Here is a 26,248-nt window from a genome sequence, read left to right on the forward strand (position 1 = left end):
TTTAAACTAGGACTTACCTACCTTATGCTAATAAGATTCTTGCCCTTCTTTTTGGTGGACTGGTTTTGGGGAAGATTTCCATAGGTGATTGTTCTTATCTATAGTTTTGACCATTAGTTTTCTCTTAGTTTCCACTTAGAGGTTGATATTTACCGATCCTGTCCTGAAATTGTCTAGGTTTAGAGCTTCCTTGGTTCCTGTAACCCAAATAAAATAAGTGTTGTTCCTTTGTAACGCTCTTGCTTTCCTGAATTAAAACTTGGCTTTTCTCTCATGAGTCCTTGGAGTAAGCATTAGTAATGAAAGCTTCGTGATGTTAATACACTCTAATAACCTAGGAAAATAAGATACAGGCACCCCTATATGCTTCATTGCTGCAGGGAAGCTGCAGGCACTAGGAAAGAGGCTGGTGTTTATCAGGAGAACAGCTCGTACTTTGGTCTTAAGTTGGTTGTAATGTGTACATTGAAATGAGAGTTCAACACCATGTGAAATGTTGTGAATACCCTCTTGAAAGTATGAGATCTCTTGAAGAAATTGAATATTCTGTGAGATAGTTTGATACAGGATTGAGGAAAAAAAAGTGTAGCCTGCTTAGCAAAGCTCTCTACCGACATTAAATTACAGCAGCAGAGCCATTCAAGCAGTTTAGATGCAGATATCCAGAGATCAGACTGTTCAAGACTGTTCATCGTAGGCATTAGTCCCTTGCCCAACTCCATTTCCATATCTTTCTATGGGTTTAGAAAGCTTTGAAAGACTTAGGTTTGAATTGATTTCACATAACAGGAAGGCTTTGGGTCAGCTTGATGTTACCATTTTGTTTTCAAGTTGTAGTATGTTTTGCCTTTGGTTTTTGTTTGCTTGACTAGTAAATCCTGTTTCTGTAAAGTCTAAGACCTTTTAAAATACGAACCGAGTATTTATGGACTGAAGGATAGTTGTGTGGTTTATATGTAGCTTGGTCATTTGGTGCTGCTAAGGTTGGAGCCCCAGCGTGCTCTTTTGAGGTTTATATTTGGCACTACTTAGTTTTAGGAACCCAAACTCCTGACAAATATAACCTCTCAGTAGGCTACCTGCAGGGTTCTAGCCGTGGGGTAAATACTCCCATAATGTTTATTCTGGCGAATTAAGCAGATACCTAACAATTGCCAAGATAGTGCTGGCAGAATCACTAAGGACACTGAGAAGAAACTTAATCTGGGGTGAGAAGGGAAAATGAATAATTCAGTTTTTCCGTATCTTTGAGAGTTTTTGATTTAGAGAAGTTTGCTTTGGCTTTGTCTGCCAGTATTCTTTTTTTTGGAGTTGAAAAATAAGATGTGTTTTTTAATGATGTAAAAGCCATATAATTATGTATCTTAAGACCTTCGTTTTAAATAAAATGCATCTCTTCTCCCAAGCCCGTTGATCTGCTTGGTAATTAGAGGAATGGTTCTGGTGGAGAAGGCTCGGGCTTTGAAAAAGCTAATGGCTCTGGGAACTGTGCTCTCAAGTGGTTCTGCAGGAACAGTTTGAAAGCGAACCCTTGCTCCAAGTGACAGAATCGTATCTGAAGTGATTTCAAAAGGCTGTTTGAAATTCTTCTCTTGGGTTTTAAAGAAAAGGTAGGAGGGAAAAAGAGCTAGAACAATAGTTGTATAAATACAAGCTGGAGGAGGAGGATATCTTGGGGCTGCAGAAGGGTGTATGAGAAAAGGCATCGGGGCTTAGTGACTTGAGGCTCACTCCAACGTGTGCTTGGTATGGCTTTCCAGAAAGAGAAGTTTTCGGATGCGGTAATATTCTGTATCAGGCCACATTTGTAGAATTACTCTTAAGTTCTGAGTATCCCAGTGAAGGAAGACAAACGAATTGATTCAGGGGCAAACAAGGTAACAATGTGCATATGATAACCACATAGTCTGAAGAATGTTGGAGAGTTGAGACTATTGGGATCATACCAGGCTCTTAACTATAGGAGTTGAGGAATCAGGTCCTATATTTCTGCATCCTTAATATGCCAGGCACTTAATAGTAACTATTGATTGCTGCTTGGTCAGTTGGTGGATTCTTTTATAATGCTGGTGTAGGAGCTTGACTCCCTTACTTTAATTTTTTTTTTTTTTAAGATTTTATTTATTTGACAGAGAGAGACAGCGAGAGAGGGAACACAAGCAGGGGGAGTGGGAGAGGGAGAAGCAGGCTTCCCGTGGAGCAGGGAGCCCGATGCGGGGCTCGATCCCAGGACCCTGGGATCAAGACCCGAGCCAAAGGCAGACGCCTAACGACTGAGCCACCCACGCACCCCTCCCTTACCTTGTAAGCAGTTTTTACCCAAATTGTGTTTGAGGGGACATGTTTTTACCTGAGCCACATTTCATAGTCATGAGCCATCATATTATGCCATAGTTCTTCTGTAGGGACTGGACTTCTTTATAATACTCTAAATGAAACAGCCTCTCCAGAAAGGGTGAGCTTTGTTGAAGAAGCAAAACTTCTTTTGGGGGAATTCTAGTTTGAACAGAAATCAAATGCTAGGTAACATGTTAAAAGGTGCCAAATTGATTTCCAAGGTGGTATTTGTCTTTCTCACTTCCCAATATTTTTGTAGAATATGGACACAGAAGAAATGGTAGAAAGAGGTAAAGGTGTGTGTAATCACACTGATGTCTAAAAGTCTTCAGAGAGTTGTTTTGAATGGACTTTGCTTATTTGATTAAATGGCTTTACTTAAGATTGTCCTTACCTTATACTAAGAAATATATATGTATATCAAGAGAAAAAACTTAATGTCTTTTGGACACTTCTTTCTCTTCATATAACTTGCTCTTTGTTAGTCTTCAGGTGACAGCTTAAATGCCACCTTGTGACCATCTTAGTAAGTCACTACTACACTGTATAAATTTAACGTTATATGGTCTTTGTCTTCTAGTACCTGCCAGAATTTGTAATTACATTTTTGCTTGGTTGCTTATTTGTTGTCTCTCAGCACCTCTAGACTCTAATAAGCTCCATGGAGGCAAAATAAAATCTGGTTTAAATTTTTTTTAAGGAGGGGTGGGGAAGAGGGAGAGAGAGAATCTTAAGCAGCCTCCACACCCAGTCCTGTCAATCTCACAGTTCTGAGATCAAGACCTGAGCTGAACTCAGCTACCCAGGTACCCCAAATCCGCTTTAGTTTTAAGTGTTTATCCACTAGCTAGCATCCTCTTAAATGCGTTAAATGATTCATTGATTTATTTGCCCCTCTGGTTTGGTATCATCCAAAATTATTCCATTTACATCTCAGGGTATGATGATGTTTTTAAAATTAGTTTCAATTCACATTTAAAAAGTTCCAGGAGTAGGAGTAAGGGGGTGGTATTACAGTATTGTGACTCTTAAGCATACTTGTCAATTCTAGTAAGGTTTTTTTTTTTAAGATTTTATTTATTTATTTGACAGAGACACAGCGAGAGAGGGAACACAAGCAGGGGGAGTGGGAGAGGGAGAAGCAGGCTTCCTGCTGAGCAGGGAGCCCGATGTGGGACTTGATCCCAGGACCCTGGGACCATGACCTGAGCCGAAGGCAGAAGCCTAACCGGCTGAGCCACCCACGCGCCCCTTTAGTAAGTTTAATATATGTAGAAATGTTAAGTTTGGCTCTATCTGTATTTAGTTGACAACATTTTCTTCCTCCTAGTGAAAATTAGCTTTAAAAAAAAAAAAGATTTTATTCATTTGCGAGAGCACAAGCATAGGGGAATGGCAGAGGGAGGGGGAGAAGCAGACTCCCCACTGAGCAGGGAGCCCGACGTGGGATTCAACCCCAGGACCTGGAGACCGTGATCTGAGCTGAAGACAGATGCTTAACCATCTGAGCCACCCAGGCGCCCCTGAAAATTAGCTTCTTAACTTTCCAGTTTCTGAGGGTTGAAATGAGCATTGCCTTTGACACTAACTTGCCGCTTTTCCCCACCTTTTCTTTTAAAGTCTGATATTGTCCACCTGTTGTGTGAATGATCTAAAAGGATTTTCCGTTCTGGCTCAAGCTAAAATTGAAGATTGGGCAGAGATGTTATGAGGCAGACAGAGATACCCCTAAACTTGTGACAGAAAAAAGCCATTCAGCAAGACTGAACCCAGAAAAACCCAAGACATCCTGAAGGCCAACCAGAAAAACAAAATGCATTTCCATACTCAATTTGTATAAATTGCTCAGGTACACCTCCACCTCCTATCTCTGAATAACTTAGTCCTCTACCCTGACTTCGCATAATGACTACTGCCAAAAATCGGCTTCAAATGGAAATCTCTTCGACCTTGCTGAAGCACACAACAGTTCAGTCCCTTTGGTAGGGTCTAGACTCTAGGTCTTCGGCATCCTCATTTAGCAATGTCTTACTCATTACCCTTTGTCTCTGGCTTCCTAGCAGTTTCTCCGTCCTCCTCTAAATCACATCTCTTTTTCATGGTTATGGTTATTTCCCCTATGACCTGGAGCACCCTAGAGAAGGACTGGGTGGCTACTTTTGATTGTGTGGTCAGGTGAACCTCTGAGGAGATGGCTTTTGAGCTGAGATCTGAATAACAAAATCCAAGAGGTAGCGGAGGGTGACATGTTTGCTGATTATCATTTTCCCTTCCCAAGCCAGGGGCAGCATCATAAAAGACTCTTCAGCAAAGCAGTGAGGCAGCGATGTGTGGTAGAGTAAGCACTGGAATTTTGGCCTGGTTTGGCTGTTAACTAGCTTTGTGGGTTTTGACAGATCCCTTGTTCTTCCTGGTCTTTAATAGGCATGTGCTATAGCACTTCAACTTTCTGCTTGGAAGATGCCCAGAGTTGTAGTAGGGTATAAAGGAGGATAAGTGAGTTCCCTTGATGTAGCATACCTTGAAGACCAAACCAAGCAAACTTGTCAGGGCAACTCTGAGGCTCTCTATTCATTCCTCCAGGGGAGGAAAGAAAAGGAAAAAGAAAATGTTGTTTTTTCATGGGAAACCTGAAAAAAGGTTGACCCTTGATGCTAAAGAAGAACTAGAGGAAAGTGACAGTTCTTCACTTTATAAATTACCTTAGTACTGTGTTTATGGGTTGCTATCCTGTGTTTTACAGGATTTAGTAACATGCCACCATGGTATTAGAGTATTTGAAAATACATTTTGTTCAGAGATTTATTTATTTGAGAGAGAAGGTGGGTTGGGGAGGGGCAGAGGGAGAGGGAGAGAGAATCTCAAGCTGACTCTCCACTGAGCGCAGAGCCCAATACCTTGAGATCATTACCTGAGCCAAAATCAAGAGTCCAGATGCTTAACCAACTGAGCCACCCGGCTGCCCAATCCACATCTTTTTTATCCATCTGTTGATGGACACTTGGGTTACCTCCATATGTTGGCCATTGTAAATAATGCTGCAATAAACATAGGGATGCATATGTCTTTTTGAATTAGCATTTTCATATTCTTTGGGTAAATATCCAGTAGTGGAATTACTGGATCATATGGTAATTCTCTTTTTAATTTTTTGAGGAACCTGCGTACTGTTCCACAGTAGCTGCACCAGCTTGCATTCCCACCACAGCACAGGAGGGTTCCTTTTTCTCCACATCCTCACCCACCCTTGTTGTTCCTAGTGTTTTTGATTTTAGCCATTCTGACAGGTGTGAGGTGATACCTCACTGTGGTTTTTGATTTGCATTTCCCTGATGATGAGTGATGTTGAGCTCTTTTCCTCTGTTGGCCATCTGTATATGTCTTTGGAGAAATGTCTGACTGTGTCTTCTGCCCATTTTTTAATGGGTGTGTGTGTGTGTGTGTGGAGTTGTAGGAGTTCTTCATATATTTTGGATAGCAACTCCCAACATACATTATTTGCAAATATCTTCTCCCATTCGGTAGGTTGTCTTTTTGTTTTATTGATTGTTTCCTTCACTGTGCAGAAGTTTTTTATTTTGATGGAGTCCCAATAGTTTATTTTTGCTTTTGTTTCCCTTGCCTCAGGAGGTTTATCTAGAAAAATGTTGCTATAGCCAATGTCAAAGAAATTACTGCCTCTGCTCTCTTCTAGGATTTTTATGGTTTCAGGTCTCACATTTAGGTCCTTAATCCATTTTGAGTTTATTTTTGTGTGTGGTGTAAGAAAGTTATCCAGTTTCATTCTTTTGCATGTAGCTGTCCAGTTTTCCTAGCCCCATTTGTTGTTCTGTCACACTTTTTAAATCTTTTCCTTGGAATTAAATATTAAGGATTTACTTCATGACTTTAAAGCGCAGGGAGTGGAAAATGGCCAGATGTTGCCATACACTCAGTAACCAAGATACCATTGCACAGAGTTTCCTTTCTTAGAATTGGGAAACCTGTCTTAGGTCTCAATACTTTTAACAGCTGACTTAGTCTGAAAAATTTGTTTATGGAAAAAAGACAGTATGCACCAAATCATTGGTAGTTCCCCTCACTTTTGTTAATGTTTCATTGTGTTCCCAAATCAGGGCTACAGGTCAGATTTTCTATTTGCTGCTGTGTCTTGGACTGTTTGGAACTGTACTGCTTAGAAATCCCTCCTTTTAAAAAAAAATTGTTTGTTTGTAAGCTCCATGCCCAACATGGGACTCAAAACTCACAACTCTGAGATCAAGAGTTGCATGCTCTACCAACTGAGCCACCTAAGTGCCCCTAAAAAAAAAAAATTTTTTTTTTAATTGAAGTATGATTATCATAGAAATCCCTCTTGGTAACAGGGCAGAGTGTTTTTAATCAGTCATTTTATCTGTGTGTGTGTGTGGTGTGTGTGTGTGGTTTTTGTTTCTAAGTGTCCAGAGAAGTTGAAGTTTGCAAAGGTATTCCCTCATTTGTTTGAATCTATTTTCTTACTTTAGGTATAATTGAAAAGTGACCTCTTCAGAGATGTCAAAAACAAACAAATCCAAGTCTGGATCTCGCTCTTCTCGCTCAAGATCTGCATCAAGATCTCGTTCTCGTTCATTTTCGAAGTCTCGGTCCCGAAGTCGATCTGTCTCTCGTTCAAGGAAGCGCAGGCTGAGGTAAGGGGATGTGATTGTGTATCAGGATAACCATTGCATCGGTCATTGTGGGTCTCTGAAGAGCTTTTGCTAACTCTTTCTGTGAGTGTCAGTTGGAGTGGGTTGGCTTAAGGCGGAGGGTTGGGCTGTAAGATATTACAGGTCTCTTGAAATGCTGCGAATCCAAATCACCTTTGATTGCCATGCTGTTTGCCTAATTCCTTTTCTCCTCTGCCAGTACGTACTGTTTCTCATCTACTTTGGACGAAAGCATTTTTTTCTTTATCTGAACTGCTTGCTTCAAATCTCTACACCTGATTGTTTTTTCCTGGAATATTTTTGGAGGCTTTGGACCAAAGTTTATATGCATCCTCGGCAAAGAAAGGAAAGCTGAGAGGATTAATAGTATGACTGACACTGTGAGGAGAGAAGCCTTATTAACTCTAACGTAATTAAACCGTAAAAACTTAACGGGAATCATTTGTAAACGTTCACCTGATGTGCCAGTTCCTAACAAGCGGTGTCTGTCTAGTAACTCACAGCAAAGCTATCCGAAAATCACTCTTGGAGACATCACTTTGCCTAAGCGAACAAAGAATTCTTTTGATTTTATTGCCAGTGTTCTTTAATTCAGTCAGTATTCACATCTTTAGGTGGATTTCCCTATTTCAGTTATGTCTTAAAATAGGATGCTAACCCTCCAGCGCCTTTCCTCTTTTGATGTGTTAGGAGTTGGGTTTTTCATTCTTTAAAACTGTTTTAATTTTCTTTTCTGAGTAGACAAGAACCTTTTAGTATATACAAGTTTCTACATGTGAATGTTGATGTATTTAACTACGAAAAGGGGAATAATGTGCACAGTTTTGTTCTTTTTGTCAGAATTGCACCAGGCAGGAGGTAATTTCTCAGTCTCACCGCTTGGAACCCCCCCCCCCCCCCCACTCTTTATTTCACATGAGTATTTAGAATTCTTTTGTTAAATGAACTGATTATGAAATTTAAAATAAACCTCAGGAAAAGTAGTTATTAAGCTTCATTCTTTATTCCCATAGCCCTGTAGTATTCCTAAAATGTCTTCAAGAGATCGTTGGTGGAATTCTTTTTTTTTTTCCCCTCCCAACAAGTTAATTCTTTACTTGATCTTAGCCAGAAGGCCAAGAAGTGATGAGAACAAGTTAATTCTTAAATCGATCTGTAAGAGACCTGCCTGAAAATTAATTTCAGACCAGAGGGTGAATTAAAAAGTTGGCGTCCATAAATATTAATGATTCGGATAATAAGGTAGAATATAGTGAGTCTCTTCCTCAAACAAAAGAAACACTAGATTTTTTTAATTTTTATTTTTAAAGATAACATTACACCTTGAGGGTAATGAGTCCTAGCCTTTCCTCTCCTCTTTGTTTTTTGGGCATGCGTTTTTATACCAAACTTAGTTCAAGCTGTAGGCTAGATAGAGGTTATTGCCCAATTGTGTGAGAGTCCATTTAAGTAAAATTCTATCCCACCTTTCACCTCTCTGAAAAAAGAAGAGGGAAACACACTAAGTATATTTATTATTTACCTTAGGAAGTTGCTATCAAGATATGGGATCGAGCAGCGACTTTTAGTAATGCCTGCCTTGCACCCAGAGTCTTTGGATTTGGGCCATTTAAATTTCAGTTTAGCTCAGTTGGTTCTGAAAGGTAACACTTGGAAACTTAATCGAGTAAATGGAAATTAAGTAATTGGCTCAAAAACAAGAAGCTATACAACCAAAACTGAGTGACAAAATTGAACTGACACAACCCAAAGTGAAAAATGCTAACCAGCTGTGAAGTTATCTATGATAACTGGGATTCTGGGCAGATCTATCTAGACAGATCTCTTCTCCGTATTCGACAGATTATTTGGCATGGTCATTGACTTGGCAAATGAGGGAAAAATATCTTGGGCAATATGTGCTGGGGTAGGTCTAGAGCCACTTTATGTGCTATCTTATACTGAGAAGATTGTTACTTTGGAGGAATTTCTTCACAGAAAACATGTTTTTATACTCGATTCTAGTCTGACATCTCTGTTTTTTAGAAACAGATAAATTTGCCACTGGATGTTCAGTTTTTATTTCTGGCTTATCTGTTCCATGATTTTTTTTTTCTTTTGTTTTCCCTCTCCTACAAGGAAAGTATACTATCCAGAGAGTTTGAGAAACCATGCCTTTAAATTAACTTAACTGCTGAGTTCTACAGAATTGGAGAAAATTGATTGTTTCCTTGTATTTCACAGACTGTATCCTTTTAAGTGACTTCTCGTAAATAACTTCATTTGCAATCTGCAGAGACTCATGCTCCTGCATCTGTGCAATGACTGCGGGTTTTGGATGCAGTATGCCACAGGGCCCTCACTAGTAATTGGTGACAGAAGCAGCAGTAGCCTCTGAGGATGGGAACATGAATTAAACCCTCCTTAGTGCTGGTGGTGCATCACCTCCCTCAAGTATAGCCATTTAATCGGGTCATGTTCAGTTTCATAGCCTGCATCTGCCTCTTCCTTCTTTTCTTATATTGTTACTGTTTTCGAATGAAAAGTTTGGAAGGTAAGTTTTTGTTTTTGTTTTTTAATTGTATTTAAATAGCAACCGTTAACAACCAGCAATATGATGCATTTTTGCCAGTCACTCTTGTTCTCGGGGTAGATAAAGAACTTGAACCCCATGGGTAGTAAGGAGTGGAAGACCAATTTTACTTTATCTTCTTTAGATTAAATTAAATGTAAGTTTCTTTTTAAAAGCACCATTGTTTAGTCAAGACCTGTCACATTTGCTAAATGGAGTTATTTATAAAACAAGCAAACAAAATGTATCTGTTCCTAGTTAGGTCTAATATGAAAAGTTCTGTTGATTCTACGGTATCTGAAGAAAATATTTTTGGAAAGACTTTTCTAATAATTTTACATATTTTTATGTAACTACTCAGGAATAGCGGTTAATGTGAATGATCTGTATCTTAGGCACATCAGGTATCCAAGGACCCCAGTGGATTTTTATACCAACAGATAACAATTTTTGGCTTTTTGTTAGAAACAAAGCTCCCTGTCATTGACAAGCCTAGCATTCATAAACATGTAATTTTTACAAAGTTAGGTCACTGAACCACTGATGAGAACTGAATCCCGTGGTTCTGGAGATGTGCCTTTGCTCAGTTAGAGTTCCAAGCTGTTGAATGAAGAAGAACACAACACTAGGCTGTAGGTTGGCTTGAAAGAAATGTGGGTGGTGATGCGGGAAGAGGGCTCATTTTGGAGTTTTCTTTGGTTAACCTATGTACTTGGGTGTCTTATGATCAGATGGTGCCCTCTTGTGGCACCCAGCTAGGATCTTGTAGTTCAACAACAGAAACTTGACCTGAGTAGTGAGACCATTTCCAAGTCCTCAGTAAAAAACCATTATTTATATTTTTTGCTGACCTGATTTCAGTGAATTCTTCTAAGCTTTGGCAAGTTCCTATTTACGTGTTCTTTGCTTGGGACTATGTATTTACAATCCCAGGTCTTAGTGGAATCTAAGAAAGTAGCCCTGCCCAGACAGAGAGGGCTGAACGGGATGAGGAGTAAAATGTTATACCAGTGTAGGGGCCAAAGGACCTGCATAGTCTGCACCTAAGTCTGCGAACCCGAGCTTGTATTCTTCCTGACTTCCAGTGACATAGGGACCTGTAAAATCCCGTTAAACTCTAAGTAACTTTAATTAAAATGGTTGTGTTTAGTTACTACATTAATAACATTTGATACTCTTTTAGTCACTGTAGAGATACATTTCTGTTTAAAATGTGCTACAGTATTAACGAAGCAATATCAGTGGGTCATTTATGAAGGTGATTCTTACCTATATTATTTGTACTTAATGTGGGTCAGCAGTGGGATTAAATGTTTAAGTTTGTTCTTTGAGAACAAAACAAAATAAAATACATAAGAACAAGATTTCAAACTGTTACTCTTCATTGGCAGGTATTTCTTAAATAAAAAGGCTTGTGTCAAAAATTCAAATATTTCCCCCATTCCCCTTTTCAGTTCTAGGTCTCGTTCCAGATCATATTCTCCAGCTCATAACAGAGAGAGAAATCACCCAAGAGTATATCAGAATCGGGATTTCCGAGGTCACAACAGAGGCTATAGAAGGCCCTATTATTTCCGTGGGCGCAACAGAGGCTTTTATCCGTGGGGCCAGTATAACCGAGGTGGCTATGGAAACTACCGCTCCAATTGGCAGAATTACCGGCAGGCATACAGTCCTCGTCGGGGCCGCTCCCGATCCCGGTCCCCAAAGAGAAGGTCCCCTTCACCGAGATCCAGGAGCCATTCTAGAAACTCCGATAAGTCTTCCTCTGACAGGTCAAGGCGCTCCTCATCCTCTCGTTCTTCCTCCAACCACAGCCGAGTGGAATCTTCTAAGCGCAAGTCTGCAAAGGAGAAAAAGTCCTCTTCCAAGGATAGCCGGCCATCTCAGGCTGCCGGGGATAACCAAGGAGACGAGGCCAAGGAGCAGACGTTCTCTGGAGGCACTTCTCAAGATACAAAAGCATCTGACAGCTCGAAACCATGGCCAGATGCCACCACATATAGTGCTGGTTCTGCATCACGGGCCTCTGCAGTCTCTGAGTTGAGCCCCCGGGAGCGAAGCCCAGCTCTCAAAAGCCCACTCCAGTCTGTGGTGGTGAGGCGGCGCTCACCCCGTCCTAGCCCTGTGCCAAAACCTAGCCCTCCACTTTCCAGCACATCCCAGATGGGCTCAACTCTGCCGAGTGGTGCTGGGTACCAGGCTGGGACACACCAAGGTCCATTTGATCATGGCTCTGGGTCTTTGAGTCCAGCTAAAAAGAGCCCTGTGGGTAAGAGTCCACCGGCCACTGGCTCCACGTATAGCTCATCTCAGAAGGAGGAGGCTGCTACCCCAGGAGGAGCAGCCTATACAAAGAGGCAAGTATCTTGTTTCCCCTCCCTGGTTGTGTTTTTAGCTCACCAGCTGGCAGTTTAATTGTAATGTGATCTCCGAGCTCTGATTGGTGGTAATAAGGTAATCCCTGTTTCCTAAACTTTGTGTTAGCAAACTTGAAAAGCACCACCCAAGGAAACCTTTAGCTTAACTCTAGCTTTCCTACCTTCCTGAATTTGTATTGCAGCATAAAGTTGCTTTAGACTGCTCTGCAATGATGTTTTCACATTTAAAATTTGCCTTGGATTCTACCAATGTAAGCCAGAGAACAGTAGAGATTTGTGGGTCAGCTATCAAAAAAATAAGGTCTTTGCCAAAATGAATGGCCATTGGAGCTGTTAGACCCTGTAGGACCCACCATCTACTGTGATCAATCTGCATCAGCCCATCATGGTGAAGAGCTACACCTCGTACCCTCACACGCTCCAGTTGAGGAGACTGGGCAGATGGGAAAGCCTGAGGCTTAGTCCAGGAAGCCCTGTTTTAAAATCACAAGGTGGGTGTGTGTCCCGGTAGAAGCCAATCAGGCTGCGTGTTAGGAGAGGACGTGACCGTGCTTCTGTCTTTCTCTTCTGGGGGACATGGTGAGTTGGCTGAATCTTTGTTTGTGTGGTTGGATGGATTGGGATGGCAGAGATGTAACAGGGAAGTTGTATTGGGACCAGGTTGTCAAGAGGGACTTACTGGGCAGGGGGTTCCACCCCGCCCCAGCCCCCCCCCCATGTCCCCTTTCTTATTAGCATATTCTTTGATGCCCTGCTCTCCTTTGATTCTTCTTTGCCATAGTAATGCCACTATAACTTGATTAGATTTTCTTCATTAATGGTACAAATGAGATGTTCAGCCTCTGTACTTTACAGCCTTCAGTGACTCTGCTTTAAAGTTAAGTGTGGTTCCTTGCCAGGACTGGGAGTCTCATTAGGAGACTCGGGCACGAGCTCTGCTTTTCCATAAGAACGAGTAGGATGGTTTCCACCCCCTTCCCCCAATTAACTTGTATTTTGTTTTTATTTGTGTTCACAGTATATTTCATATTTAGATCTTCTAGGTGACTTGAAGCAAACATGAAGTCTCTTTTGAGACTTGTATTTCCAAATGTGAGTTGTATAAAAGCAAAACAGTCCAAGGTTGAACATTCTATGTTAACTTTGCTGAAAGCAGATTTTAAATGACTGAGTGAAGGTTGGATAAGACCTTAATTTTTTTTTTCCTAGACCACTTACAGGTAAGTAGGTTTTGTTTTTTAGTATCCTAAAAATTACCTTTGCTGTTTTCTTTTTGGTTGCTCTTTTAAGACACAACTCCATGGACCGGGTATTTTTCTCTTAAATGGCATCAAGTTCATAGATCTGTGGAAGGCCGCTTTTCAGAAATTACTAGGAAGTGACCAAGTAGAAAGTCTTTGGTAACACTGGAATCCACAAGATGTGTTTGTTCAAAGAATCAAAAACACAAGACCAGATGGTGCTGTTTTAGATCAGGTTGCTTAAAGGGCCTCTTTTGTGTCTCCCTTGTGTTTTTTTTTTAACTAGGTACCTAGATGAGCAGAAGACAGAGAATGGAAAAGATAAGGAACAGAAACAAACAAATACCGATAAAGAGAAAATGAAAGAGAAAGGGAGCTTCTCTGACACAGGCTTGGGTGATGCAAAAATGAAATCTGATCCGTTTGCTCCCAAAACTGATACCGAGAAGTCTTTTCGGGGTAGCCAGTCTCCCAAAAGGTACAAGCTTCGAGATGACTTTGAGAAGAAGATGGCTGACTTCCATAAGGAGGACGTGGATGATCAAGACAAGGACAAAGCTAAGGGAAGGAAGGAATCGGAGTTCGATGATGAACCCAAATTTATGTCGAAAGCCCTAGCAGGTGCAAACAAAAACCAGGAGGAGGAGAAGTCAGGCAAATGGGAGGGCCTGGTTTATGCACCTCCAGGGAAGGAAAAGCAGAGGAAAACAGAGGAGCTGGAGGAGGAATCTTTCTCAGAGAGATCCAAGAAGGAGGATCGGGGAGGGCCCAAGAGAACCGAAAGTGGGCACAGGGGGTTTGTGCCTGAAAAGAATTTCCGAGTGACCGCTTACAAAGCAGTCCAAGAGAAAAGCTCATCACCTCCCCCGAGGAAGACCTCTGAGAGCCGAGAGAAGCTAGGAGCCAAAGGAGACTTTTCCACAGGGAAGTCTTCCTTTTCCATTACCCGAGAGGCCCAGGTCAATGTCCGGATGGACTCTTTTGATGAGGACCTTGCAAGGTGAGATGTAGTCCTTGAACTTGAGGGCTTTAGTGGTCTAAGGGGAATCTCCTAACCCCTCTCCCTGAGAATGTTCGGGAACCAGGACAGGCCCCTCCTGTATTTCCCCTGCTGTCCAAGTTTCAGTGCTTATACGTCCGCCTGTTTTCAGTGGAGAAGAGCGTGTCACTGAGCAGTTATATGTTGGGGGCAGTATCACAGGGGTGTGTAAAGTGTCTTTCAGTCTTCAGTGACTGGCTTTCTGGGTGTTGGGTCTCCTCTCGTCTTGACCTCTATCCATTACCCCACCCCCATCCCCCATCTTCCCATTTTTTCCCTTAAATGTGCTTAAGATGATTTTGCCTGTGGAGCCATCCAGAATCCACTTTTCCATTCTTAGCTAGATTACCAAAGTCTATTATTATAGACCTCCATCAACTAATGTAGCAATTTTAAAGTTGGGGCTGGGGGGAGAGGTGCGTGGCCGAACTTGAGGAGAGTGGGGAGGCCCAGGCTGTGTTTTGTACCTGGGGTAAAAACCCCCACTGCCAGTGGGAAGTCCACCTGAGCAGCATTCCAGCCACCTCCCACTTCACTGAGTGGTCCTGGCTGGCCAAGCTAGTTGATCTTTTAAAATACTTTTCGTTTGTTGTGTGTGTTAAAACTGCAGTGACTCCGAAAACAGAGTCACTGAGGGTCAGTACTTCACCCTGCCCATATGTTCCTATTAAGGACTCCCAGTGAGAAAAGGGGGGAGATTTTGGATGCCCTTATCCATCATTATGGTCCATTGAGGTTACTTTGAACTTGGGTGGGAAGCAAAAAGCAACTTTGTGGATAAATTTAAAACTCTTGGGGGGAAAAGCGCATTGCCTTCTTAGGGTTTAAAATGTTCTTTCTGTATATCTTGTTACACTGGGCCTCCCTGTGTTTCTTTTCCAGACCCAGTGGCTTATTGGCTCAGGAACGCAAGCTTTGTCGGGATCTAGTCCATAGCAACAAAAAGGAACAGGAATTCCGTTCCATTTTCCAGCACATACAGTCAGCTCAGTCTCAGCGGAGCCCCTCTGAACTGTTTGCCCAGCATATAGTGACCATTGTTCACCATGTGAAAGGTGAGTGCAGACCCCAGCCTGCTGCGGGCTCCCTTTCTGCGTGCTTCGCTTCCTCCACTACAAGCAGGATGAGTGGGTGCATAAGGGAGCCTTTCGAGTCCCTTTATCTCATCAAAAGGGCCTTTGAAGCTAGGGACTGGCTCGAAGGAAATTCCTTCCAAGGAGGAGTTTCCATTTTTTAATTACAGAGTTGAGGACTAAATGTTAGTAACCTGTGATCGTGAGAATAGGTAAAATCCTTCACGTAAGGTTTAAAATGCTGGAAGAAGTATGAAAAATGGCTTTTGCAGCACCTCTTCTTTCCTGTCTAGCAGGTGGAAGCTGCTTGAAGTCTCTCAGAGACCTTGTGGTGTGAATTTCTTCCCCACGTTATTCTACCATGTCCTGGGCAAACAGGTGCGCAGGTTCAGGAGTGGTAGAGAGAAGTGATACAGCAGCTGGGTTGGGCCAGGTACAGATTCTACCTAAAACTTAAACTCCAGTGGGAGTTGGTGCTGTGATTCATAGAGAAGTGAGCTCTAGGTTTCCGCGTATCCACATCCTAAGACAAGGGAGTGACCGTGGAAATCCAGTGGCCAACACTGGATTGTGTCTGAGCCAGCTGTTTTTCTTTCCTCTTTTCAGTGTGTCTGTTACATGGATTTGACTACTTGAGTCACATCTCTGTGGCTGCAGGTTCATGCGGAAGAGTTGAATACTGTGTCTGCCTTTAGGAGCATAATGTGTTTTTCTTTGAATTCCCACAGAGCATCACTTTGGGTCCTCAGGAATGACATTGCATGAGCGCTTTACTAAATACCTAAAGAGAGGAACTGAGCAGGAGGCAGCTAAAAACAAGAAAAGCCCAGAGATACACAGGTGAGGACTTTGGCCTTACACTGGAGGTGGCCATAAAAGCTTACTCATCAAATAATAAACTCGTCTTGTTCTTGTCAACGTTAGGTGGGTGCCTTAGCAGCAGAGTTTAGGGTAAACGTTCTCTAGACCCTAGGATAGCTGTGGGCGTTTGTAGTTTGAGTGGAAAGGGCGTGCCTTGATGACTATAGTTTCTCACTTTGGGCCTGAGGAAGACCAGCCTTTTGATACAGATGAATCCTTGTATTTTTGGAAGCTGGCACATGGTAACCTGAGACCACTGTGAACTTTCTATAGGTGGAGTAAATGTTAAGTTTCTTTCCAAAACTGATATATGGAACGCAAAACTAATACATGGAACGCAAAACTAATACATGGAATGCATGTGTTCCATGGAGCAGTTCTTCTGGAAGAATTTCCAGTGGGTGGGAGAGCTTGTAGGATTATGTCAAAGGGTTTAAAAGCCCAGCAGTTTTAAAGACTGTCACATTCGGTTGTAGGAGCATATTCAGCAAATAGGGGCTTTGTCTAGAAACAAACTTGACTGCAGCTTTAATTTCGTACTAGTCAGCTCTGTTGCAGCAGGGAAGGGAACCATGTTTCTCCAACAGTTTTGGGTCTGGAGTCTTTGGGATGTGTCCATGTGCCAGGTGGTTTTCTCACCTAGACCTAATCTCATAGGTAAATAATGGGCCATTATATTCTTATTCCCAGGACGAGAACTGCTCTTTGAGGTTAGCAGGGCATGGATAGTCTTGATGTGAACTTGAGATTATAGGCGTGGGTGTAGGTGAATCTTCCTGCCTGTAACAGTACTGGGAAGGAATAAGAAGTTCAGTTTGAGTTCGAGAATGTGCGCACATGCACACACACCTGCCCTGCCCGCCCCCCCCCCCCCCCCCCCCCCCGCCATGGGAGAGGATAAGTAGATAAGCAAAGAATATAAGTAACACATATATTTAAGTTAAGGAACATAATTAAAAGGATTCTATTACTCAAGTGGGGAACTAAAATATTACCAATAGTATATTCACATTATGGGGATATTAAACAATTTTTCTGTTTTCAATGTTTAGGAGGATAGACATTTCTCCCAGTACATTCAGAAAACATGGTTTGGCTCATGATGAAATGAAAAGTCCACGGGAACCTGGCTACAAGGTGAACTGTTGCTTTGATCGTAATTCCAACAAAATGAGTGCGTTGGGCATGAACTTGACAGAAATGTGTTTGTTTAAATTACTCTCTACTTAAGTTTGTGTTTTTCTTTTAAGGATGGGCATAATTCTAAAAATGAACTACAAAGGGTTAATTTTTATTAAATGTATCAACAACCTTTGTGAAGTGGTTAGAATATGGTAAATGACCCCAAAGTCTATTGAGGTGAGCTTGAGAAAAAAAAGAGAGGAGTTTTGGAACAAGTGCCCATGATGAGAGAAGAAACTTTTTGTGATATTTTTCTGCTTGTAAGTATTATCAAATCAACTATATTACATGCACTATATCCAACCATGATTTCAAAAAGACATGCATGTCAGAGGAGAGTGAAATATTCATATCTTAACATGGTAGACTGTTTTAAACAGCTAGTCCAGTTTTTTTTCTAACATTGTACCATATTTATCATCTGTCAGTTACTGTTACTTTAAAGCTAAACATTATTTTGATAGCCCAGCTACATTTGCAATGATGTGCACGCAAACAGAGTTATGAAGAGGTTAAAGCTTGTATGCAGTCTTTTACTATGAAATAATAGATTTGGTTTTTTTTTTTAAGTCTCTTAGTATTTATGGACCTTCATTCACATAAACAGTTGAAATTTAAAATTAAAGATGGCTCTTCAGTGCTGCTGAAACCTTTTCAAAAGATACTCATCTTCGGTTCTTCCGAACTTGTCTCAGTAGTCAAATGTGACGAGAGGCCCTCTGTACAATCTCTCTCCTCTCCCAGCCCCCTTTTGTTTTTCTCCATGTACCCACCAGCTTGGCACTGACCCTGTGAAAGGCTTTGAGACAGCAGACGAGCGCTCGCCCTCTAGGCCTCTCAGGCCCACTCCATAGAGGTGCTGTGGGTGCACGGTCTCAGGGAGCAGCATCTGCGTTTTTGGGTCTTTGGAGGGTACGGAGGCCCCATTCCCTCTCAGAAATGAACAGGATAAAAATAAATCTTAAACTTTATTTCAACAAAAAGTTTAGTAGTTTGTATGAGATGTTAATATGGAGTGAACTGCCCATTCCTTCCTCTTTTAGAGAGGTTTTACTTCCCATGAGGCAAGTCCTAGTGCTTGATGTCCCTGAATCCGCCTGGCCCTCTGTGCTCTGAGTGTCCCCAGAGCTGTCGAAAGCCCTTGCCCTGGTTTGGGGCACACAGCGCCACTGCCGTGTCTGCCGCACACATGCCCTGGGGGGTTCGACTTAATAAAGAAGTCAGCAAAAAAAAAAAAAAAGTTTGCTTTCCCTTTTTGCTGCTGCTTTTTCCCCCTTTAAAATAAATTTTGACCTAGTATTGCCACTTTGTGAATTCTCCATTGTGGTTTTTGATATTCCTTCTCTAAAGCAATTGCTCACTGTAAGTAAGCATTTTGGAAGGCTGCTGTGTCCCATAGTCCTGTTGTTGGGTTCCACACTCAGAGTTCATTCCAAAGAGAGGATAAACCCATGGTGGCTGCCACAGTGTAGGTAGGAAAGGATGACATGACCCCAACGTTCCCACGCTTGGTGGTGACTAGGCCTGAGCCAGCCTAACCGGCCACCTTCTAATGCTGATTTTGGCCTACTCAGTGTGTAGGCTAGCCAGAGTTATTACTGGGCCACAGAGGAAACAAACAAGGAGAGATCAGTGTCTAGCATTTTCAGAAGGCAGTCGTCATCATTTTAGAGAACTGGTTTGGGTTCTGTGAGGGACCCTCAGTAAGGGACTTCTGTGGGACATCCTGTATCCCTCCAAGCTTGGGTGAGGTGCCTCACACTCCCAGTGCTTCCTCTGCACCACTCCATTGGAGTAGAAACCACAGTTTGTGGGGTGGTTGAGTTGACAGCCCCGAATCCCAAAAACCTTAATTTTGATTTCTCTTTTTGCAGGCTGAGGGAAAATACAAAGATGATCCTGTTGATCTCCGCCTTGATATTGAACGTCGTAAAAAACATAAGGAGAGAGATCTTAAACGAGGTAAATCAAGAGAATCAGTGGATTCCAGAGACTCCAGCCACTCGAGGGAAAGATCAGCTGAGAAAACAGAGAAAACTCATAAAGGATCAAAGAAGCAGAAGTACGTAAGCCCCTGTTACCTCCTTCAGACTCCTCAGTGGGGTGTCTTGTCTGCTCCTTCTGGGCTGTATACCAGACCTTCTGGGCCAGAGAAGTTCAGAGTTAGGAATGATAGCAGTTTCTTCTTTTGTACCACGTAACTGTCAAGTAAGGTCCCTGGCTGAAAACAGAACTTCTGCATCAAAGTAGGTGTGTGATCCTTGTCCAAAGAAGGCCTCCTGGGAGACAGGCATTTAATTTGGCTTTAGGGACAGAGTGGAAAATCACTTGGGAATTCCTTTTGGGTTGTGTTAGACATAAGATTTCTTCGATACGTTCTTTTTCATCGCAAATCTTCATGGGGAGGCTTTGTTTCAGAAATGGCTCAAAGTTGTTGGCTGGTTAATGACATTGTCAGAGAAATAGAATGAAACTAGATAGGACAAGATTGTTGATCTTAAATGCCTTTTAAGAACTAGTTACGCAGACACTTCCAAGTGAGGTGTTGCAAATATTCTTTAAACAAAGGTAGCATTGTTGAACTTAATAGGGCAGCATTCATGCCAAGGTCCTGTCGTTTCTATTTACATCTGTGAAAGTCCCATGACTTTTCAATCATGTCTCATTAAACATAGAAGAGTTGAAGTCCTACACTTTCCCATATGAAGCAATACCACTTTTGCTGTTTGTGAACTTTAGCCGGCAAGCATTTTCATATCCATTTTCTGATAACAATCCTTTGAGATAAGTTGGACACTTGGTGTGGTACCCATTTTGCCCATTTTGAAAGATAAGCTAAGCTCATAATGATTTGTCTAAGATGACACAATTGTCAGCTGACATCAAAACCCAGATGTTCTGTTCTACTTTGTCTGCTGCTCCATCTTGTTACTTGTGCCTGGGGAGCCCTGGCAGCTTCCAGGGCTGCCTGTTGGTAAGGGACCTGATGATCCATCCTCAACAGAGAGTGGAAGTGGTGGTTCAGCAGTCCTTGATGCTGCTGCTGGTGGAGAGGACGTAGAGCCCCTCAAACGTTTCAGGGTTGGGTTTGGGTTGGGATCCTGATTGCTTTCCCTGGAGCACCTGCCTCTTGCTCTGTCTTGCTGTGTAACCTTTGAAACCCTAGTATTCTGTGACTGGGGCAAGAAGCAAGATGGTTGTTCTCATTCTACATCACACCTCAGTTCACAAGAACTATTTTGCATAGGACTGAAGGACAGCTCACACAAGTAATAAAAGGTGGTGCTGGGACTCAAATCTGGCCTTATTTTTTTTTAAAACCTTTTGAAATAGCACTGACTTAAAGGAGTCAGGTGTTACACATCTGAGTTGTAAAAATCCTATGACAGTAACTTAGCCTTCCCCTGTTTATGGAGTAAATGCTAGAAAGAGCTGCTAGGATTTAAATATTTAAGTTCTTGAGCTTCTTAAATGTCAGGGAATGTGGTGGGAGAAGGGGCAGGATACTTTGCATAATGGAGGCGGACAGCGAGAGGTTCCTGGCACTTGGCTGGCTTCTCCCTGTAAGTTGTCCTCTATTCCTGGGAGCCTGGCCTTTCTACCACCTTACAGGCCGCCAGTAAGCTCCATTCGCACATGGCGGGGCCAGCACCCACATCTGGTACATAGACAGTGACTCACTGTAGTAAGCTCATTTGCCCTAGTCTGTAATTTCTCTCAGATGAAGGGAAGGGCGGGAAATCACTCTGGGAAGAGTTTTGCTAGATCCTGTGCTTAATAACTCACCCTGTTTGAGCTCAGTGAGAGGTGCTATGTGGAGTAGTGGTATAATTGGAGCTAGGTTTGGGCCCAGGTTCTTCCCAGCTCTGTCACCCTGAATCTTCTCTGTCTATAAAATGGGGAAATACTACTGAATAATCAGGGTTGCCATGTACTGCGTGCTTGCTCTGTCACTGTAAAGTGTTTAAGCATGTTGTTGGTTCAGTCTTTAGAACAGGCCCATTAGGCAGATCATGTTCTTCCTAAGAGAAATAAAAGTAATGTAAAGCATAAAACAAATGGTATTATATAAAGCCTCTGTCCCAGTACCCAGTACATCATGGTTCCCAATACAGTGTTCGATTCTCTCTGCCTTTCTAGTTCATGCATGTGTATTATATGGGGCAATGTTCTCTTCCTCTTGCTATGCATGTCCCATGTTCATCACAGGCTAAGAAATAGATGTGTCACTGAACACGATTCACAGAATTGAGAGGAAGCTCTCTGGGTACCCTGGGTGGGTAAGGTGGGGGCGAGTTTTGAGGTTACATGTCTTCAGTGTCTTCTTACCACAGATACGCTCCTGGTTGTCCTGTGCACCTTACCAGTGAGGCCCCGGCCAAGGGCTCTCCGCTAGGGCCGAGTGATTTAAATCCCTGGCTGTTCTGTTTTCATAGGAAGCACCGGAGAGCACGGGACCGGTCCCGGTCCTCCTCTTCTTCCTCCCAGTCATCCCACTCCTATAAAGCGGAAGAGTACACTGAAGAGACGGAGGAGAGGGAAGAGAGCACCACGGGCTTTGACAAGTCAAGACTAGGGACCAAAGACTTCGTGGGTCCAAGTGAAAGAGGCGGCAGAGCTCGAGGGACCTTCGTAAGATCCTGCCCCCTCTCCCTGCTCCTCCCAACTCTAGTTATGTGATTATCAGATTACTAGTTTTGTTGCCCTTGCTACAAGTAATCCAGGCTCTACATCCCAGAATCTGTGCCCCTCTTCCCCAAGCTTTCTGGTTTTAGTTATTTTTCTGTTCATAATCACTTACCTAGAAAGCCTCTCGGGGCTTCTGGCCTCCGAATTTCCCCACTTAGCTTGACTGCTGCTGCGTCTGTAGGGAGGGCCTTGTGCCATGTGGCCCTCTGCGTGGGCTACAGACGGGAGCAGAAAAGGAACGGCTAGAACCCAGTTGACCAGCAGATTGACTAGAGGACCGCTGTCTGTTCTGAGCCAGAGAAGTATTTGAGCAGAAGGCAGGCAGTGGTTTTTCTCCACTCCTGATGCAGTCCTTTGTTCCTTTTCCCCGTTTATGCCACAGCAATTTCGAGCCAGAGGGAGAGGCTGGGGCAGAGGCTCCTACTCTGGTAACAACAACAACAACAGCAACAACGATTTTCAAAAGAGAAACCGGGAGGAGGAGTGGGACCCTGAGTACACGCCCAAAAGCAAGAAGTATTACCTGGTATGTGTCTGGGATAACCAGGAAGGGCCAGAGGGCCTCTGGCACACAGCGTGGCTGATACCGAAGCTTCATGGGTCTGTCCAGAGCTGTGATTAAGCGTGTGTGCAGGCGGACTGTGCTGGGGGGTTGTGTACTTGTGGGCCCATGTGGTGCTGGCCAGAGGAGTGATCTCCTGGGGGGCAGTGTCCTGGCCTCAGAGCTATATGAATTCCAGGATAAGCGAGAAAGGTTGCTCTGGCCTTTTGAGTCTGTGCGCTTGTCTGATTGCTAACCCCCCCTCGGCCTCCCTCCAGTCTTCATCCAGGGATGTATGTGGTCATAGTCCTCCCCCAAGTCCACAGTTCACTCTGTCACTCCCTAGTGCAAGATAGAAAAGACAGCTCAGGATCTCTTTGAGGGAGGGGCTCTGTCTCCAGAATGAAATGTCACTGGGGCTTCTCTCATCTGAGCTTTTGGTCACTCCTAGGTAGCAAGCACTTTCTGGGTCTCCTTTCCTCCCTCCCTCATGTTGGGGCTCCTCAGGTCCAAGCAGATGGGACTCTGGGTGTTGTAACCAAGGAAAACTTGAAACTGAGACTCCATCACCCATGAGAAGGGCTGGCACGGGTCTGTACTATCAGCTGCACAGCTGGGAAACGGGTTTTGTAGATGGCTGCACAGCCACCTTCACTTTTCTGGTGACGCTGGGACCTATTCTGAGACTCCTAGGGGGCCCTTGGACCTGCATCTTAGGGAAAAGTTGGCAGGGCCCAGGATAGGTGCTGGAGTGGCACTGCTACAGGGGGAAGGCAAAGGCCTTCTGAGTCTTCCCTGTCCCCATCTGCCACCTGAAGTTCGGAGCATTGTTGGCCTCCTGCGATTAGGCTGTTGAACGAGCAGCCCTGGCAGGAAGTAGCTGGCCCTCCCGCCGAGTTGATCCCCGTAGCCTGAGGTCCTACTTGGGATGGTTTAGAGTTTTTGAAGCCATGGGGCTGATGAGGTAACAACAACTTCTAGTTTTCAAAGTGCTTTCTCACTCAGTCTCTCATTGGAGCCCTTCTCTCTTGTGTGATCATCAGAGCAGGATTGGGATGCAGGCTGGGTTTCTTCCTGCTCTGCCACACTGCCTCTTTGCATGAAATTACAGAGGGGAGATAGAAAATGGGAGGCTGGGTTCCAGGTCCTACCTTTGCTCCTCACAGGTCTGAGACCACGACCAGGTCATTTTGCCCTTGGTCTCGCTGTGTGTTCTTGGCCGGGATTGGGGGGTGGGGTAGGGAGGGCAGGCGAGAGCTTGCGCCCTAGTGAGCTGCCTGGCGTCCCAGGTCAGACATAGTTTCATGTTTGGGTGTGTGCTTGGCTTTCTCAGACCCATCCTTTGAGAGCTGGTATATTAAATAACATGGAGTCACCTAAAGTTCCTTTGCAGAGTGGAGGGTGATGATGATGATAGAGGGTAGATGTGAGGATTAAATGAGATAATGCAGGTGAAGGTCTTTCAGGGCTCAGTGCAGGTTTCATCATCATCATTGTAATGCCCAGGCTATTGCCTCAGAATTCCTAAGGCACCCAGTGGAATATTCTCTTGGGTCTGAATCAGTAGCACTTTTGTAGTGGGGGGGGATCAGGAGGAGGACAGAAAAGGAACAAAGGGTGGGGTGGGGCAAAAGGCTGGTTTGAGAAAGTCAGATTTGGATGAAAAGAGGACTTTGGCTACTTTTCAGTCTGGGATTGATGGCAATTTTCTTTTCTCTCAGCATGATGACCGTGAAGGTGAAGGCAGTGAGAAGTGGGTGAGCCGGGGCCGGGGCCGAGGAGCCTTCCCCCGGGGTCGAGGCCGGTTCATGTTCCGGAAGTCCAGCACCAGCCCCAAATGGGCCCACGACAAGTTTAGTGGGGAGGAAGGGGAGATTGAAGACGACGAGAGTGGGACAGAGAACCGAGAAGAGAAGGACAATTTACAGCCCACAACTGAGTAGGGGCCACTCTGATGGCAGTCCCTGCCCAGGGGAGAGAGGGCGCTGGGAAGATGGCTGGTGAGGAGCAAAACAGAGGAGTCTCAAGATTGCAGAAATCCCACCCCTACCCCCCCAGCCAGCCGCGCAGAATCCTACTACAGCCGAAAGCATCCCAGGCGCTGCGTCCCACTGGACAGAGGCGGCCGGCCGAGGAGCCTGGGGTCAGGCCCGGCTCTTGAGCAGAACACAACACATTGGGCTTTAGCTGTGTTTCTCATTTGTTGTTGGTGTGTGGGGTGGGGGCTGGGGTAGGGAGGGGAGAGCGATATTTGGATTTTGGTTTGTTCCCTATTAGAAACCAACAGTTTTGTTCTTTCTTTCATTTGGAGCTAAGAGGACTAATTTGATGATTTTCAATCTCTTCTCCCTTATCCTGATTTTAAAAGCCCTTCTTCCTTTTTTTTTTTTTTTTTTTTTAGGCATATGTAGTAATAATAGCAGAAAGATTTAATTTGGGCAACTTTGATTCTTCAAAGAGAAAACAAAGCATGTGAATAAACATTGAAGTGTTCACCTCAGTTTGGGACCAAACTGCTTGGATCTTTGTAAAAATCGGTTTTGTATGTCGAGGAGGAGTTCAAGGCCTTTCTGACCACCTTGTGTTCCCCTTTTCTGCACAGCCATGCATCCCATGGCTGCTGACCACACCCCACATGCCCCCCCACCCCAATATTTTCTGATTTCTTCTGGGCTGGGCATCCCATTCTCCACCAGCAGCTCCAGTATCCCAAACTTTGTAGTCCTGCTGACCCTCTCAGCAACAGGGGTGGAAACTGGACGGCAGTTTCTGGTCTGTTTTCTAAGAAACTTCTGAATTCTATTATCTTTACAAATATAAGATGAGAAAATAATTTTTTCAATATTTTTTATTAATCTTTTTATAAAATGAAAAGAAACTCCTATGATCGATTAAGGAAGGTGGTTATGGCTGGGTGGTTTGTGGGGGTTTGTTTTTTCTTTTCCTTTTTTTTTTAACCTTAAGCTTTAAGTTGAAACATTCTTGGATGTTTGGGGGGAAAACATCCTCTTAAAATGGGTCCTTGTGCTTGCCTTCTGGGGAGGCGGTCCTGAGCAGGTGAATCATACGGCATTTACGCATATGTTATATGCGGACTGCACCCACCTCTCCCCCCCCCAACCTTTGCCTCTTGGGTTGTTGTGCTTCTTTCCCCTTACTTTGCTACATTTCTATAGTTAAGTTGGTTTTACTTGAATGATTCATGTTTAGGGGGAAAAAAATGAAAACACCCTTAAAATTTGTTTCAACTCCTCCTGCAAATAAAAAAAATAAATGAAGAAGGCAGATGTAAATGGACTCTGGTCATTGTCACCCTTAGAGTGTGAGTGTGTGTGTGTGTGTGTGTGTGTGTGTGTGTTTGGGGGGGAGGTATCTACTGTAGCAGCTTCAAGAAACCTGAGAGACAAAAGTGTCTCTCAGGGCCGTGTCTGAGGCTGTTGCTTAGTCCCATCTTCATCAGTGCCATGCTCAATTGTTTGGGAGGAGACTGGGCCACCCTTTGCTGGCTAATAACTCATTGCCACCCCGGTGGTTTTACTTCATCCTGTACCTTGGACACCCTAAGAGAACCAGATTCTTTCACTGGTTTTATGGGCAAGGACTTTGGCTTCCAAAGTGGTGGGGCAGAGGTCAAGGGTCATGGATAACAGGCTCGGCCTTCTGTGTTC

The 26,248-nt window shown here is 43.6% G+C and overlaps 1 protein-coding gene across 2 annotated transcripts in view; it reads left to right on the plus strand.

Moving 5' to 3' along the window:
- The window catches only part of THRAP3 (thyroid hormone receptor associated protein 3), a 74,418-nt gene extending 48,545 nt beyond the window's left edge, over positions 1-25,873 (plus strand). For both annotated transcript variants that reach the window (XM_035726967.1, XM_035726968.1), the window contains exons 3-12: positions 6,840-7,004; positions 11,028-11,933; positions 13,482-14,195; positions 15,117-15,289; positions 16,036-16,147; positions 17,221-17,305; positions 19,225-19,412; positions 21,787-21,982; positions 22,422-22,565; positions 24,302-25,873. In XM_035726967.1, the coding sequence (XP_035582860.1) occupies positions 6,868-7,004; positions 11,028-11,933; positions 13,482-14,195; positions 15,117-15,289; positions 16,036-16,147; positions 17,221-17,305; positions 19,225-19,412; positions 21,787-21,982; positions 22,422-22,565; positions 24,302-24,523 (2,877 nt within the window). In that variant the 5' untranslated portion in view covers positions 6,840-6,867 and the 3' untranslated portion in view covers positions 24,524-25,873. The remainder of the gene's footprint in view (positions 1-6,839; positions 7,005-11,027; positions 11,934-13,481; positions 14,196-15,116; positions 15,290-16,035; positions 16,148-17,220; positions 17,306-19,224; positions 19,413-21,786; positions 21,983-22,421; positions 22,566-24,301) is intronic.
- The last annotated feature ends 375 nt before the right edge of the window (positions 25,874-26,248 follow it).

Source organism: Zalophus californianus, chromosome 4 (genome assembly GCF_009762305.2).
Source record: "Zalophus californianus isolate mZalCal1 chromosome 4, mZalCal1.pri.v2, whole genome shotgun sequence".
Classification (NCBI taxonomy): Eukaryota; Metazoa; Chordata; class Mammalia; order Carnivora; family Otariidae; genus Zalophus; species Zalophus californianus.